The sequence below is a fragment of the Podarcis gaigeae genome, assembly GCF_964106915.1.
Source record: "Podarcis gaigeae genome assembly, chromosome: 5".
In the NCBI taxonomy this organism is placed as follows: domain Eukaryota; kingdom Metazoa; phylum Chordata; class Lepidosauria; order Squamata; family Lacertidae; genus Podarcis; species Podarcis gaigeae.
Genome location: NC_139681.1, coordinates 85,042,727 through 85,058,168, shown reverse-complemented (window position 1 = coordinate 85,058,168; position 15,442 = coordinate 85,042,727). Strand labels below are relative to the sequence as shown.

At 43.1% G+C, this 15,442-nt stretch overlaps 1 protein-coding gene and 1 long non-coding RNA gene across 9 annotated transcripts in view; one reads left to right on the top strand and one right to left on the bottom strand.

The window, feature by feature from the left end:
- Positions 1 to 15,442, top strand: part of LOC310845130 — a 51,319-nt gene that overhangs the window by 20,171 nt on the left and 15,706 nt on the right. For 2 of the 3 annotated variants that reach the window (XR_014564491.1, XR_014564492.1), the window contains exons 2-3: positions 2,756 to 2,820; positions 9,175 to 9,240. This is a non-coding gene — a long non-coding RNA (uncharacterized lncRNA). Of the gene's footprint in view, positions 1 to 2,755; positions 2,821 to 9,174; positions 9,372 to 15,442 lie in introns of those variants that run through there. The other variant, XR_014564493.1, reaches the window with a different exon arrangement.
- Positions 10,295 to 15,442, bottom strand: part of LOC310844723 (uncharacterized protein) — a 226,560-nt gene continuing 221,412 nt past the window's right edge. For all 6 annotated transcript variants that reach the window (XM_083739122.1, XM_083739127.1, XM_083739126.1 and 3 more), the window contains 2 exons: positions 12,065 to 12,193; positions 10,295 to 10,986 (listed from right to left, as the gene is read on the bottom strand). In XM_083739122.1, coding sequence (XP_083595248.1) covers positions 10,895 to 10,986; positions 12,065 to 12,193 — 221 coding nt within the window. In that variant the 3' untranslated portion in view covers positions 10,295 to 10,894. The remainder of the gene's footprint in view (positions 10,987 to 12,064; positions 12,194 to 15,442) is intronic.

Here is a 15,442-nt window from a genome sequence, read left to right as displayed (position 1 = left end):
TATACCTCTTGGTTGTAATAAAACTCTAAGCAGTTTACAGGAAAAATTATTTGCTGCCTTGACTATTACTGCAGAAAGGTGGAATAGAAATTAATCGTATATGCTATGCATAGTTGCCACATACCTGGTAATATTGTTCACTTTGACGGAATAGCTTTCCAGGATCACAGGCGTAGGTATTTTCACCGCATCTTACTTAATCCTCTTCACTGGAGATACAAGGATTGAATCTGGTGCCTTCTGCATACAAAGCAACAAGCTATAATAGCAGTGACTGTAGAAAGGACTAGAAAGGATTCAGCCTGTGCATTTGGGATTCCAGACAGCCTGCATTTCCTAAGCTTCAAAAAGTTTCTTTGCCAAATTATCCCTTGGCTGTGTGTTGCTAAAGATTTGAGGGCATATCCAGGCAATAAGTACTTTTGCATCTTACCATTCTGAATAAATGAGAGAGAGGGAGAGAGAGAGATGGTTTTGAGCACGTATTTATTAAATATTTGACCCTTGGACAACTGGGACTTGAGAATGCTTACCCTTTGGTGTGATTTAGTAAATACACGGTTCACACACATTCTGCTTATGCAGAGAGTGGGGAAGTCAGGGTGCACATCTTACAACCTGTGTTGAGGCCAGATCTCTACTGGTTGAACCACGGTTATATTTCTGAATACTTGCTTCAGTGCCAAATGAATGATAAAGAAGAAAGACACAGAAGATCCATGAACATATTTATTTTCAGCATGATATATAGGTACAACAGAAAACACTGCATTAGTGAACACTCTCATGGCTGTCACTGTAAGTGTTTAGTGAGCGGGCTGCAGCAGGGGCGTAGTAGGAGTGGGGCAGAAGGGCCATAGCCCTGGGGGCACAATTTTTAGGGGGCATGAGTCGGGTGCCCCCCCAGGAATCTCCATCCCTCTCTGCCTGCTGCCGGGGGCCTCTGGACCCCCAAGCCTGGCCTTGCCTTGCTGCTGTATCCCCGGCCTCCTCACTGAATGGCCGCCTGGTCAGGGAGGACTTGCCCGTCAAAGGTTGCTTTGGCCAGCCAGGCTCCTTCCTACACAGGCAGGCAGGGGCAAGGTGCAGCCTCACTTGGCTCCGGAGGCCAGGAGTGAGCTGGTGTGCATGTCTTAATAAACATGTAATGAAACGCAGATGCTTCCCAGCATCACTTAATACACTGCAGCAGAGCTCCCGCATAAATATAATCTTAATGCGCAGTCAACCATAGTTGAGATAAGACATTCTGACGAGGAGGAAAGTGGCTGGCAACAATGGCATCCTTGCCACTTTAAATATGGGGAGGCCAGCTTTCAGTCCTCCTGGTCACCAGCATTTTGATTTCCTGTATAGAGAAGCACCCTTATGGAATTTGCCCAGGATAGTGGGTTTCCCCTTCCCCTCCTGTGGGATAAAGTAGCAACGTTATAACCACTGATGCTTCTGAAATGTCTCTTTGGCTTTTAGGGAAGGAATAAGAAGGTATAATTTCCATGTTTGTCCTGCTGGCAGCTTCCAATGCTGTGTTGGTTATTACTTAGGCAAACAGAAACCTGCAGCCAATCAAAATAATATGCTTGGCAGGAAAGCTGGGCAAAGTTTAATAGCTCGGGTTCTTCAACATAAAAAGGATAAAAATGGACTAATAATTTCTGGCAGGGCGGAGCAGGGAATATTTAAAATTCTGATTGTTTTCCTATGAGGTTAACATTATGATTACTGAAATCTAACCTAAAACATGCGGCTCTGTTCCCATGAGCTGAAAGGCAAGTAAAAATCTACTGGATTTAAAACAAGGGTGCCAACTGTTCCGGGTGTCCAGGTCTGGGTGTCTCCATACTCTTTTCCAAATGCTGGACTGAATATGTTTTCTGTAAGGAAGGGCACACGGTTGAGACACTCTCCATGGCCTCAAAGCAGAAGGCGATTGCACTCACCATTTCATCCAAATCCAGAGCAGCCCCACCAGCTGGCAACAGCCACTCCATTTTAAAATGTGAATTCTCCCTACTGGTGATAACTTAACATTGCCAAAGAACCAAAGAGAAAGAGTTTGTCTGTCTGAAGTGTTAGGATGCTCTTGATGCAAATTATTAAAAAAGCCGTATATGGCAAACAGGCTGCATCATGGTCAAAATGTTCCACACTGTATTAATTTCCATCAGTCTAAAGCTTGTATCTAAAATAGCCCTAAATCTCTTATTCCACTAGCACAAGGGTTTATCCTTTGCACAATGGAAAATTTCCTTCCCCTGTACCCCCCTCCAATGTGTTCTGGGTCTTCTCTCCCCCCACCCCGGGCAAACCTCCAGAGCAGATTTGGAGAGGGCCCTGGGTGTGGTCTGGGAAAGGAGTGGGGAGGTCTGCATCGTAGCGGTAAATCCTTGCACTAATGGAACTAGGGTACTGGATACCAGCCTATATCTGGAGAAATGCAGCTGGTTTCAAAATGTACATGATTTCTCATGTACACAATAAGTTGACAATGAACACTCCTGTGAATGAGTAGAATATGATTTAAAACAAACAAACAAACAAACAAACAAACTGATGGCTGCACATTAGCCTGGGAAAGTAATTCCCTAAATGTTTTAATTGTTTTTACATACTCACAAGCATGTCATCTCTTAAGAATGGGATGAAACTTCTCATATGAATGAGCTGGCACTTGTTTTCTCGGTGTGCTGCTCTGTTGTTTGTAATTATGTTTGGCTGCATTAAACTGTTCCTTTCTATCTTTAAAATTCTAAAGCCTCCAGATGCAGCAGTAAAATCTACATGGAAGCACAGAGAATTATAAGACAGCCAGATTTCACGGTAAGCAGCCTCAAAGCAACTACATTTTGAGGTGTCAAACTGTAGGGAGGGAGGGATCTGTCAATTTTAGTTTTTAAGTTCAGTTGCTCGCATTTCAACATAAATTTGCAATTTTATTTTTTTTTAAAAACCCAGCCGTCGTGAAAAATTATCAACAATTTTTTTAAAGCCCTCAGGAAAATTTGTCAGCATTTTAGTACAAGTTTCTCATAAGACACATTTTTGTATACCATAATGACTAATACATTTCTGCAAGCGATTTCCTCATACGCAATACATTTTGGCATGTTAGTTTATATGAAGTTTTATGCACACTTGCATCTAATACATGCATTTTTGTACACAATATTTGGTTGGACAACTGCGTCGGCAAATTCAGAGAAGTGCAAATTTCAAAGGATAGCTGCATTTCCGTTTATTGTTTCGGGAAGTTGTAATTAGGTAGGTTTGCTTTAAAATGTGAACCAAGTCAAATTTCTCCTATCTCCCCCACATCAGAGTAAAAATTTGCAAAGAGGGGTGGAGCACAATGTGCTGCAAACTGACTTTTAAAGAACTGTATCTGAAGCAAACACAGACTGTCCAGTTCTCCCTTCCCTTGTCTTGCAATATATTACTATGACAGCACAATGGAAAGTGTAATTTCCAGTGAGAACTGAAACCCGAGTGAAGTGTTAAAATGAGAGAAAGGATGTCAAACCTTGCTAAAGAGATGCTTGGAATAATAAGGTGGGAAAGGTATGTGCTTTCTGAGAGAGAAAAAAACGATGTTCTTGTGAACACAAATACATACACACTTACTGGGTGGTATTCAAACAACTTTTACTCAAGTAGATTCACTGAAATTAATAGACTTAATTTAGTCATGCTCATTAATTTCAATAGGTCTGCCCTGAGTAAGTGTTGGTTGAACACCACCCACACAATTTGGTACAAAATTCAAAACTGCTGAGGGGACCCTCTTGGTAGCTCTGCTCAGGATGAATTTGTACCTCTGGTTTAGCATTTCTGAAGCAAAATGTAATGTTCCAATACTCCAGCATGGTATGTGTCAGGGTTTCAGGGAAAGAGAGCGAGGGGGAGGGGTCCCAGGGTGACGAGGAAGAGGACGACGATGACCCGAGGTTGTCAGTGAGTCCGTCAAGTGAATCCGAGGATTCCCAAAAGGGAGCCCCCCTGGTCAGGCCAAGGGGCAGTAGAGAGGGAAGCAGTCAGAAGCAGGGGAACGAAGAGGGAATCCCCAGTGGGGGTTGGAGATCGGGACCGGCCTCTCCGTCGGAACGGAGTGAAGGGGGTGGAGTTACCAGTGTGTCAGAAAGAGCAGAACAGGGAGCAGAGAGGGGAAGGAGTTCGGAGCAGAACGTCCTGCTGGAAGGGGAGGAGTGTAGTACCGAGAGTAGCGTAACGGTCGAAAGGAAGGTCGGAGGCAACGTACGCGCGCCAAGTTCAAATGTGGAGGCGCGCGGAAATGAGGAGAGCCCTGAGGAGGAGCCTGGTCCCAAAGCACAAAGGAGGGGGGAGCAGGCGTCAGAAGACTCAGCCTCGGGGGAGTCCCGAAGGGAGGGAGCACAGGGGGGCAGGAAGACCCTGCGGAAAAGGAAGGAGAGGAAAAGGTGGAGCAGTACAAGCCTCTTAAGCTGGTGCAGGGGCGGGACTGACTCAGAGGGGACTTCAAACATCTAAGGGTAACAGATGCTGAGCCACGGAGCCTGGACGTAACGACAACAATGTCCTTCAATAAAACCTTTTGTATATAACTTGGACTGGATTTTGGTCTCTTGTGAGCTGGGACCTCGGGTGGCTCTGACAGTATGTATTTTACAAGAGGCATCATAGCATTCACTGATTTCGAGAAGCTTTCAAAACTAATCAGTAAGCAAAATGATTGTATCCAGGCACATTTGTAATATATTTTACTGTTTTCATTGCTGGCACTATGCTAAGACCATTTTAGAAGAAAATTCATGGAGTAGTCGTATAAAACAGAGTATAAACAAGTCTGTTAACATTTATGGCACATTTATGAAATATAAAATATACATTATATATCCCCCATGCAAACAAAATATGCATAATAGCTACCTGGGCAGATTCTACATGTCAGTGTAATATACTAGCCAATATTTTAACCCATACACAGCACAAGCCTATGCACACTTCCTTCAGAGAAAGCCCCATTGAACTCAATGATATTTACTTCCAAGTAAACATGCATAGGATTCTGCAGCCAATCTCCTCCTCTGGTATTTTGACTAACAGGGAGAAAGCCCATGAATAAACTGACATAAAAAGTCATTTCCAGGTCAACTTTAAAAAAAACCACATTTCATAAAAAAATAGTTTGCTGTTCACCCCAGTACTTATTCCTCATTTATAGCCTACCCCGAAACTGGAAAAATAAAATGATCACATTTACAGTACATATTTACAATCCCAAATTCAAAAAGTTGGTAGAGAATTGTAACAATGGACAATTACGACTGACCGAAGTTTGTTTTTTGGTCAGGGTGTTGCTCTAAACAAATTTCAAGATATATATGTTCAGGGCGACTGACTGCAAACCAGAATGCATATCTTGCCCTTTGTGCATCTATTTCAGAGTATGTAAACGAGTGAATGGCCACTGGTAAAATCAATAGCTTAGTATTTTTCTTGCATTGGAGGGCATTCAGAGATAATGGGAGCAGGGCTAGCTGCAGAGGTTGCAAATGTGTGGAGAGCTTATGGAGGAACAGCTACAGCTGTTCACTTCAGGCATCTGTATTCAATCCATGGATTGTGAAGGGTTGGGACCAGAACCAGCAACAATGCCTCACTTTCTCTTCCTTGACAAGAGTAGCAAGTGAAAAGGGATGTGGACTTACTTAAAGCCATGGTTTATTTATAATTTTTTTAAGGAATGGCTTTTGCCATTTCTCAACAGGCTTGAAACAACAAATCAGAGCTCTGGTTGGGTAAAGCTACACACGACCCCGATTATCATTTTTCTATCTTGAGGAGGAATCCCACATCCATTTCTCCTTCTCTTCCTGTAACATTTAATACGGAAAACAGATGATAGCTATGCCACCTCCTTGCACAGCTCATTGTCACCCCCTTATAGCATTCAGTAATGAGGAGCAAGGACCAGAAGGAACTGCTCTGCTAGCTTCCTGGAAGGTGGGGTTGCCATGGGTTCCTAGAAGGGAGAGGCAAAGGGAAGGTTGTTGTGGAGTGCTTAGCTGGCTCTGCCAGTGCGTCTGCACCACACCAACCTCCCTGCCACCTCACCCCTCACAGGGAGAGACTCACCTCCCGGGAAGATAGCATAGTAGCTCTGTCTCACCCAGGGAGCTGCTTCTGGCAACATTAGAGAAATCATGACTATGTAGTGTGCCACATTCCCCATTTTAAATATTACAGAGTAAAAACGGGGAAGGAGGAGGCTTTGCTGTTTTTGATGGTAGTCTGTGTTCTGCCTCGTGTGGAAAAATAATGGCCAATCTTACACTGTGTTGAACGGATTCAAAATGTTTCATGGGCATGCATAGAAGTCTCTTCACAGGAGAATTAACATGTACCCAGAGCTGTTAAAGTTCATTAAGTAAATATTACCTGGTAGATAGCTTCAGTGAAAGTCACCTCATTCGCCCCTTTATAGCTGCCTTGTCAAAGAGCAGGGGAAAATAACATTGAACCCCAGTCCAAGCAAAGTTTATCATGCTAAAGTGGTGCAACTTGCTTGTCCCACCCATTCCAATGGGACTTAAATGTGACTTCCTGTGGGTTAGGGCAGTTGAATGGAAGCTCACACTCTGCTGTGAGTAGCTGAGCACTAAGTATGCACCAGGTGCCAAACTAAACAGAAAAGTGTCAGGGACAGGGCAAAAAAGCTGGTCAGAGGAACTTACAGTCTGTTAAGGCTGAAGGAGTGAGCAATGTAACAGTTAAAAGATGGGCAGGTCTTTCTGAACTCACAAGTCAAACCCCAGAAGCTCTTCCAGCTTCGAATCCATGAAACCAGACGGGGGCATTTTGTGGGATTTGGGCGGTACCACTGAATCTTTTATCCAATTTAACCTGATACGCCCAATTACTTACGGGTTTATCCACAAAGTGATTTTACCATGTCAACGATGTGTGGCTGTGCTGTCAGAATGTGCCCCCATGTGGTGCAAACTGGTATTTTATGACAGCAGAATAGAGATTTGGTTTCATAGAATCATAGAATCATAGAGTTGGAAGAGACCACAAGGGCCATCGAGTCCAACCCCCTGCCAAGCAGGAAACACCAACAGAGCACTCCAGACATATGGTTGTCAAGCCTCTGCTTAAAGGTCTCCAAAGAAGGAGACTCCACCACACTCCTTGGCAGCAAATTCCACTGTCGAACAGCTCTTACTGTTATGAAGTTCTTCCTAATGTTTAGGTGGAATCTTCTTTCTTGTAGTTTGGATTCATTGCTCCGTGTCCACTTCTCTGGAGCAGCAGAAAACAACCTTTCTCCCTCCTCTATGTGACATCCTTTTATATATTTGAACATGGCTATCATATCACCCCTTAACCTCCTCTTCTCCAGGCTAAACATGCCCAGCTCCCTTAGCCGTTCCTCATAAGGCATCGTTTCCAGGCCTTTGACCATTTTGGTTGCCCTCCTCTGGACACGTTCCAGTGTCCTTCTTGAACTGTGGTGCCCTAAACTGGACAGAGTACTCCAGGTGAGGTCTGACCAGAGCAGAATACAGTGGCACTATTACTTCCCTTGATCTAGATGCTCTACTCCTATTGATGCAGCCCAGAATTGCATTGGCTTTTTTAGCTGCCGCGTCACACTGTTGTTGGCACACTGTTGGTTGTCATGGTTCACTTTGTTGCGGCAAAAGATACCGGCTTGCACCCCTGAGATTTGCTCAGACATAAATGAACCTGGTAAAGTTACTTGGTAGTGACTTTTCACACCTCCGTAAAGAATGTGAGAATTGGGCTTTCAGTTGGGTATCTCTATAGCGAATTTGTTAGTTGTAATTAATTTTTTTTTAAAATATATTTTATTAAGGGTTTTCTTGTTTTACAGTGTAAGTATAATGCCTTGTATTCCCCCCCCCCCCCCCGTGTAACATTTTTACAAATCCATTTCATTTGTTGAGGCATTAGGGGGAGAAGAAAAAAGAAAAGAAAAAAAAAAGAAAGGAGGGTGGAGGGAGGGGAGATGGATGGGGGTAGGGTAGCGGTGTTTCTATTATGCTTAATGTATGTAGTTTGGTGTCAGCGTGCTTGTGTTATTCACTTGTGTTCCTTTGGTGGTGAGAGAGGTTGGGGTTGGCCTAGGATGTGATTGTTTGTTTGTGATTGGCTATGGTGATCTTTGTTTTCGTGTGTGAGTGAGGTGGGTGGGTGTTTTGGATCAAGTTAGCCATATTGATTTGTATGCTGTTGGTGGATTATTGTCATTGTCCTGTTGGGCTGTGTATGTGATAAAGGGGAGCCATACCGGGGTGAAGGTGTCTTCTTCTGTTTGTCCCCGTGTCAGTTTCAGTTTATTAGTTAATTTTTCTAGTAGGGCTGTTTCCCATACTATTTGGTACCATTGGTCCATGCTTACTCCTGACAGGCCTCTCCAGTGTCTGGTTATGGTGTTTCTGGCTGCTGAAAGTAGGTGGGTTATGAGTTCTTTGTGGTGTAAATGGGCATTGTTAGTTGTAATTAATTGTTTGTTGTACTACCAAATTTCTCGTTATTCCTCCTGTCTGCCTCAGAAGGGACCCCCTGTGCTATGCTTTGTGCTAGAGACAGATAGAAGCAACTGCTGGCCTTGTAAGTTTTAAATAAAAAACGGGATAACAGCAATTGTTGTTTCTTTGTCCTAGCATCCCTCTTGGCCCAACCTGAAACCAGTTTTGCATCAAGTCCAGTCTAGTCTAATTAAGTCCACATGACACCTGCACTCTGTTTTGGCTAGTAAAAAAAGGCAGACTTTGGGGCTTCTCCATCATGTCCAGATTCCGCCCCAACCACCTTTTAGATTTTTGTTGTTTTGCAAATTCCCTTGTGAAACGATGGTCCTGAAAAACTGTACAGTGTTACCTGTGGATGCGAACGGCACCCGTTCCGGAGCCCTGTTCTCATCCTGAAGCGAATGTAAGATGCGACTGTGCATCTGGCGTTTTGCCGCTTCCACGCATGTCATTTTGAGCGTCTGCACATGCGCAAGTGGCGAAACCTGGGAGTACCGTGCTCTGTTACTTCCGGGTCGCCGTGGAGTGCAACCTGAAAATATTTAAGCTGAAGAGTATTCATCCCGAAGTATGACTGTATTCTGTTATGAAAAATAAAATCAAAAGCCAACATTTACTACCAATATTGTTTTCTTTCTAGTTCTGCAAGGCACAGTGGTTTCAGAAGCACTTTATGGGCATGGTTTCTATCTGGAATTTCTGAATGGTGAGAGAACTTGCAACGGGGGAAAACCTCTAATCTCTCTAGAGCAGGGATGGGGAACCCATGGTCTTTCCGATGCTACTGGATTGCAACTTCCATCATTCATTGGCCAGGCTGGCTGGGGCTGAAGGGAGGACCACCGACTCCCCATTTCTGCTATAGAGCTTTATCTCTGTTGATGGAAAGCGATAGCATCTGTATCCCCAATGCAAAATCAGGCAAACAGGAGTGGTTAATTTACACATCATTGATGAAGTTAGTGGTTAATTAGTGTTGAGCAGTTTTTTCAAGCTGAGTCATAAATCTATTATTCTTAACTGGAGAAGAGCCATAGCTCAGTGATAAAGCATCTGCCTTGCATGCAGAAAGTGCCAAGTTCAACCCCTGGCATCTCCAGGTTGGGCTGGGTGTGGGCCCTGCCTGAAAATTGCTGGAGAGCTGCTGCCAGTCACTGTAGACAACACTGAGTTAGATGGACCAATAGCCTGCCTCAGTACAGTGGTACATCGGGGTTAAGTACTTAATTCGTTCCGGAGGTCCGTTCTTAACCTGAAACTGTTCTTAACCTGAAGCACCACTTTAGCTAATGGGGCCTACCGCTGCTGCTGCGCCGCCGGAGCACGATTTCTGTTCTCATCCTGAAGCAAAGTTCTTAACCCGAGGTAACATTTTTGGGTTAGCAGAGTCTGTAACCTGAAGTGTATGTAACCTGAAGCGTATGTAACCCGAGGTACCACTGTATATGGCTCCCTATGCTGGTTCTTGGAGTTATTTCAGCAACTACAACAAGTTTGTCTTTTCATATTAATGCCTCAATTCAAAGATTTAACACAGACTAATTTGTATATATGTCTTTTTTTTAAATCAGAAGTTTCGTCCCTCGCACTTATTCCCATTTATAACTCCTAAGGTCATGATCTGTCTCTTCCCTTGCAGTCTTATCTGTATCAAAAGCGTCACCTCCCAAGTTTAATGAGCTGGATAGGCACTCATATTCATATTGGTTTTCTCTCTCTCTCTCTCTCTCTCTCTCTCTCTCTCTCTCTCTCTCTCTCTGTGTGTGTGTGTGTGTGTGCCTGCCTGCTTCTGCATGCTGATCTCCCTGGCTGAATTGGGGGGAAATATTTTTCTTCTGCCAAATATTTGCTGCCGTTGAAACAATGGCTACTATTTTCTCTGAAAATATGTTCCTTCCTTAAGCACAGCTTGAATAATAAGGCTTGATAAAGGCAGATTACTGAGTAACAGTATTAATATTATTTCTTTTTTTAAAAAAAGTATTAAAAGCCTATAAAGATTCCTCTTGGTGGATTTTTTTTAATAAACAAGGGTTTGGAATATTTATGTTCAAGTAATGATTTATCTTAGTTGCTTGATGACAGGGATGAGAAGATTTCTGCATTTTGTGGGCATAAAAACACAGGACTGACACTTGGAAAGGATACCAAGAGTGGATTAATCAGGAGGAAGCAGAAGGAGGTCAAGAATAAATAAACAGAAGAGAGTTTAAAAGTTTTAAGAGGGACCCAGCTACTTAATGGATACTGTAGACCTGCACAAAGAAGTGTGAATTTTCCAGTCCAGTTCAAGCAGAAATGAATAGCAGCTCTCATTTCCAAAGTTAAATACCGTCTGTGCATATAAAACAGTTCATTCATTAGTCCAAGTGTTCCTGTTGTGGCAGTCTTGAAAAAGTATTCTTTTTCTCTTGAGTATGTTCTTCATAAGACAGAAGTTTCGGAGGGCCACCTAGAGAATTACAGATAAACACAATTAGAAGGTTGCATAATACATCTTTGATGAGATTTAACACAGATTATAGTTTATACTCTAACTATCTAATAAATAAAGGGGTGTATGCAATGTTAGGAGAAGGCTTGGACTGGCTGGCTAAAGCAGGTGGGGGTAGCTGATGCGCCCCAAACCCTTGGTGAGTTAGGGACTTCCCTGCATGCCAGATAGGCTCCAATAGATTGAGCGGACAAGACCCAATAGTGGACCCAACAGTCAAGAAGGCAGCTTCTGCACATTCTGTAGAAGAAAGTAAGGGGCGGACAAGTCTCATCAACCTGGGAAGGTAGCCCATCTAAGAGAAGGAAAATTTTGATTCTAAACCTCCGCTACAGTGGTCATCACCCACATCTTATGGCAGTGGATATATATATATATGTATGCATGTATTTATAACAGCATTTCTATACTGTCATAAAATATCAAAGTGGTGTACAACAATGCACACTCTGTATGCTCAATGTACAGTAATGTAAACTTCGGGTTGCAAAAGCGGCAAACCCGGAAGTATTTTGCTGGGTTTTGCTGCATGTGCGCGCTATCATGCCATGTGCGTGCACAAAAGCAGCACCTCTGGCTATGGATTTTTCGGAGTGTGCATGGACCCCCGGAACAAATTAAATTTGTATCCAGAGGGTCCACTGTATATAAGTGTAGAGATGCAAAAAATAAAATAAAACTGTTGCAGGATATCATTGGTGTTATTTCACCCTGTGAGTGAGGGAGCTAAAAACAAAACATTGGCATCAAAGACAGGAGTTGGTGCTCCGATGTGGATTCTACTTCATATGCAAAACATATACATGCAGTTGAGTGCTGGATTTGGCCTGGAAGAAGGACTGAGGGGACAATATAAGTAGACTGATCATTGCTACAACCTCTAACCTGCAGTATTAGCAGTGGACTAAGACTGCATGGCTGCCATTGGTTGTTTGCAGAGCATAGCCCCCAACCTGCAATATGGGCAGTGAACTGTACTGCAGTGTGTTGTATCTTACTCCGCCCACACTATTTCTTGCAGGCTCTCTACAGTTACCTTCTTTGCAAGATGGTCCCATCCATTTGTAGAGACAAGTGCATTTGCCATTTCGCACGTTGCACTGGGATTTATTGGCACATTGGCACCGCTGAGAGCAGTTGGGGCCATATTTGCCAGGCCCACATTCTGCAAGAGACAGCAAATGTTTATGTCACAGAGTTTTAATTTTTAAAACAAAATAAAAAAAATCCTTCCAGTAGCACCTTAAAGACCAACTAAGTTAGTTCTTGGTATGAGCTTTCGTGTGCATGCACACTTCTTCAGATACACTGAAACAGAAGTCACCAGACCCTTCTATATAGTGAGAAGGTGGGGAGGGGTATTACTCAGAAGGGTGGTGGGAATGGGTGATTGGCAGATAGCTGTGATGAGCCTGTTGACGACTCTTAACGACTGCAATAGGTCTTACAGGAAAAAGCAAGGGGTGAGAAGGTGAAAAATGGCTTTGTCATGTATAATGAGATAAGAATCCAATGTCTTTGTTCAGACCAGGTCTCTCCATGGTTTTAAGTTTGGTAATAAGTTGCAATTCAGCAGCTTCTCTTTCCAGTTTTAATTTTTAGTTTTTACTATCCCCTCTCCATCACCACTGCCACTCGCCCCACCAGAAATGCTTTAAAACAGAGTGGGAGAGAACAAGAAAATAAAGAAGGCATGCTAGGAAATAAGGAAACGTCGGATTCTTCTCTTACTCTTAATCAACAATTTATCAGCATTTAATCTGTAATATGAATGGTTTGTAGCCAATCAGTTGATTTAATCTAAAGATATTCCCACTTTGCAATGCTTCAGTGAAGGTGAGAGGATTCTTAGGAGAGAAGATATTCATAAGTATGAAGAAATTTACTCTCTCATTTTTTATTTTTTAAAGAAGATGGCAATGACTTCAATCCAGTGGAGGATGTCACTAGCGGAAAGGAGAGAGGCAATTCTCACTTATTCCTCTTTTGCTTGGCAGTATCCCATGGCTAAACTGTTCCAGAGAGTTGAACTTTCAGGAGGAATGGAGCGTTGGGGGAAGGTGGAATTGTCAAAAATCACTTTCCCCCCTCCACCCTCTGCTAATGAGAGCCTTCACTGGATTGGAGCACAAGCAACATTTATTTAATTAAACAAGTATATCCTCCCTTTTGGCCGGGACGCAGGTGGCGCTGTGGGTTAAAGCCTCAGCGCCTAGGACTTGCCAATCGAAAGGTCGGCAGTTCGAATCCCTGCGGCGGAGTGCGCTCCCGCTGCTCGGTCCCAGCGCCTGCCAACCTAGCAGTTCGAAAGCACCTCCGGGTGCAAGTAGATAAATAGGGACCGCTTACCAGCGGGAAGGTAAACGGCGTTTCCGTGTGCGGCTCTGGCTCGCCAGAGCAGCGATGTCACGCTGGCCACGTGACCCGGAACTGTCTCCGGACAGCGCTGGCCCCTGGCCTCTTAAGTGAGATGGGCGCACAACCCCAGAGTCTGTCAAGACTGGCCCGTACGGGCAGGGGTACCTTTACCTTTACCTTTATCCTCCCTTTTGTCAATATTGCTCTCAGAATAGGGAAAAGAACTAAAAGAATAAAGATACCCCCCCAAAAAAATAACAACCCTAAACCGCTTAAAACAATAAAACGTTATTTTTTAAAAAATCACACTAAACATATAAAAGTGGCAGAAGCAAAAATAAATAAAAGGATTAATGCAGAAGACTAATAGCAATCTGGTGGAATTAAAAAAGGTCTGAGAGCATGAAAGTGCAATTGTCCAGTATAATTGTGTGCCTTGTGAGCCTTTTTTAGGAACAGCCTTTTGCAAATGAGCACAGACAAGAAGGCCCCACTCTCTGGTCGCCACCCAGCTGTCTTCAGAATGGGGGGGGGGCACCCAAAGAAGGACTTCCAGTTATGACCTCAGTACAAAAGCAGGTTCATGTGGGACGCAAGGGCAGGTGAATGTGTTGGTTTTGCTTTTTTAATGGCTTCCATGTTTGGTTACGTGAAAGAGTTGGGTCTCCGTCATTCTCATTACTGATTAAATTTAAGGTGGGTGGGTGGGTGCCTGATGAATTCAATTTCTGTGAATTCTGATGCAAACAGAATTTATCTGCACCTCTCAGACTGATATGCGGATCAGAAACGACCCTTCAGTAGTTCCACTTCTTCAGATTCTGCAGACCTCAGCTCACTCAATGTACCCAAACGATGTTTAAAAATATGCATTCTGTAATAAGATTGGTTTAAAAATGCACATAATGAGACCCGTTTGTTGAGGCACACTTAGATATTCATTTTTAACAAAAAACATTGCAGATGTGGAAACGAGATAAAGCAAGCTTATGAATAAACCTAAGAAGACTTACATGGACTGAACTGACCATGTCTGCTGCAGGGTGCTCATTAATGAAAACCTCCATCATTCTACTACTACATATTCCCATAGACACTTTCTCTCACCTGGACTGTGATAAAAGACAATAGACCTTTTCTTTACACCATCTGAGCTATTACATAACCAAAAGCAATTTGCTGGGCAGTTAGGATCGCTTCCCCCCACCGGGAGAATTCTTTAGTCCTATTCAGACACTTCAGTTCTTTCAATTAAGGGAACGTTGTGAGACAGGCTCTTGCAAACACCTCTGGGCCTGATTTTAATTTAAGTAATAACCACATTTTCATGTTCATAACAATGTGTATTTAAGACATCTGTTTGAAAGTCTGCAATGTTAATTTAGCAGAAAAAAGCAACCTAATAAAAAACCTCCTATATATTCTCTTGCTTTTTTTTTTTAATTAACATTATGGTTGTTTAATGGGTGCTTTACCAGAGTTCAAATTAAAATCAGGCCTTTTATCTTTATAGCTGCTGCACAGTCACAGCTGCTCATGGTTATATCACAGATGAACTCAGCCTAATTGAAAATAAAAATGCAAATAAAACCAAACCCATAACAGCTTTTTAAGCTTTGGGGGTTGCACAGACTGTTTCGAAGAAAATAAAAGTGACTTCTACTTTTCTTTCCTTTTTTTCTGTTTTTTCCCCAAGGAGTACAAAACTTCACTCTTATTTTTTGTGCTGAGCTTCCCCCTTGTGTTCCCCAGTTGTCTAAACAAAAACACTATCTAGCTGGAAAAGCTCTCTGCATTCAAGTAGCCTTACTCATTGTACTGTGTGGTCCCTATTCAAACCACAAGAACTGAAAGATTGGAATCTTGAGCAGGGAATGGGGCAAGCTAGGAAGAGAGTCATTTCCTTTCTTTTAGGCTCTTGGGTTGGAGCAAATTCCGCGTTTCCAACATCCTGGGGCACTTCATTCACACTGGCTGTATTTGAAAGCATACCATGCCATTTCCCTTCTGGGTTGTGGATCTTGAACTTGTAAGCAACAGGCTGTTTTCCATCCCT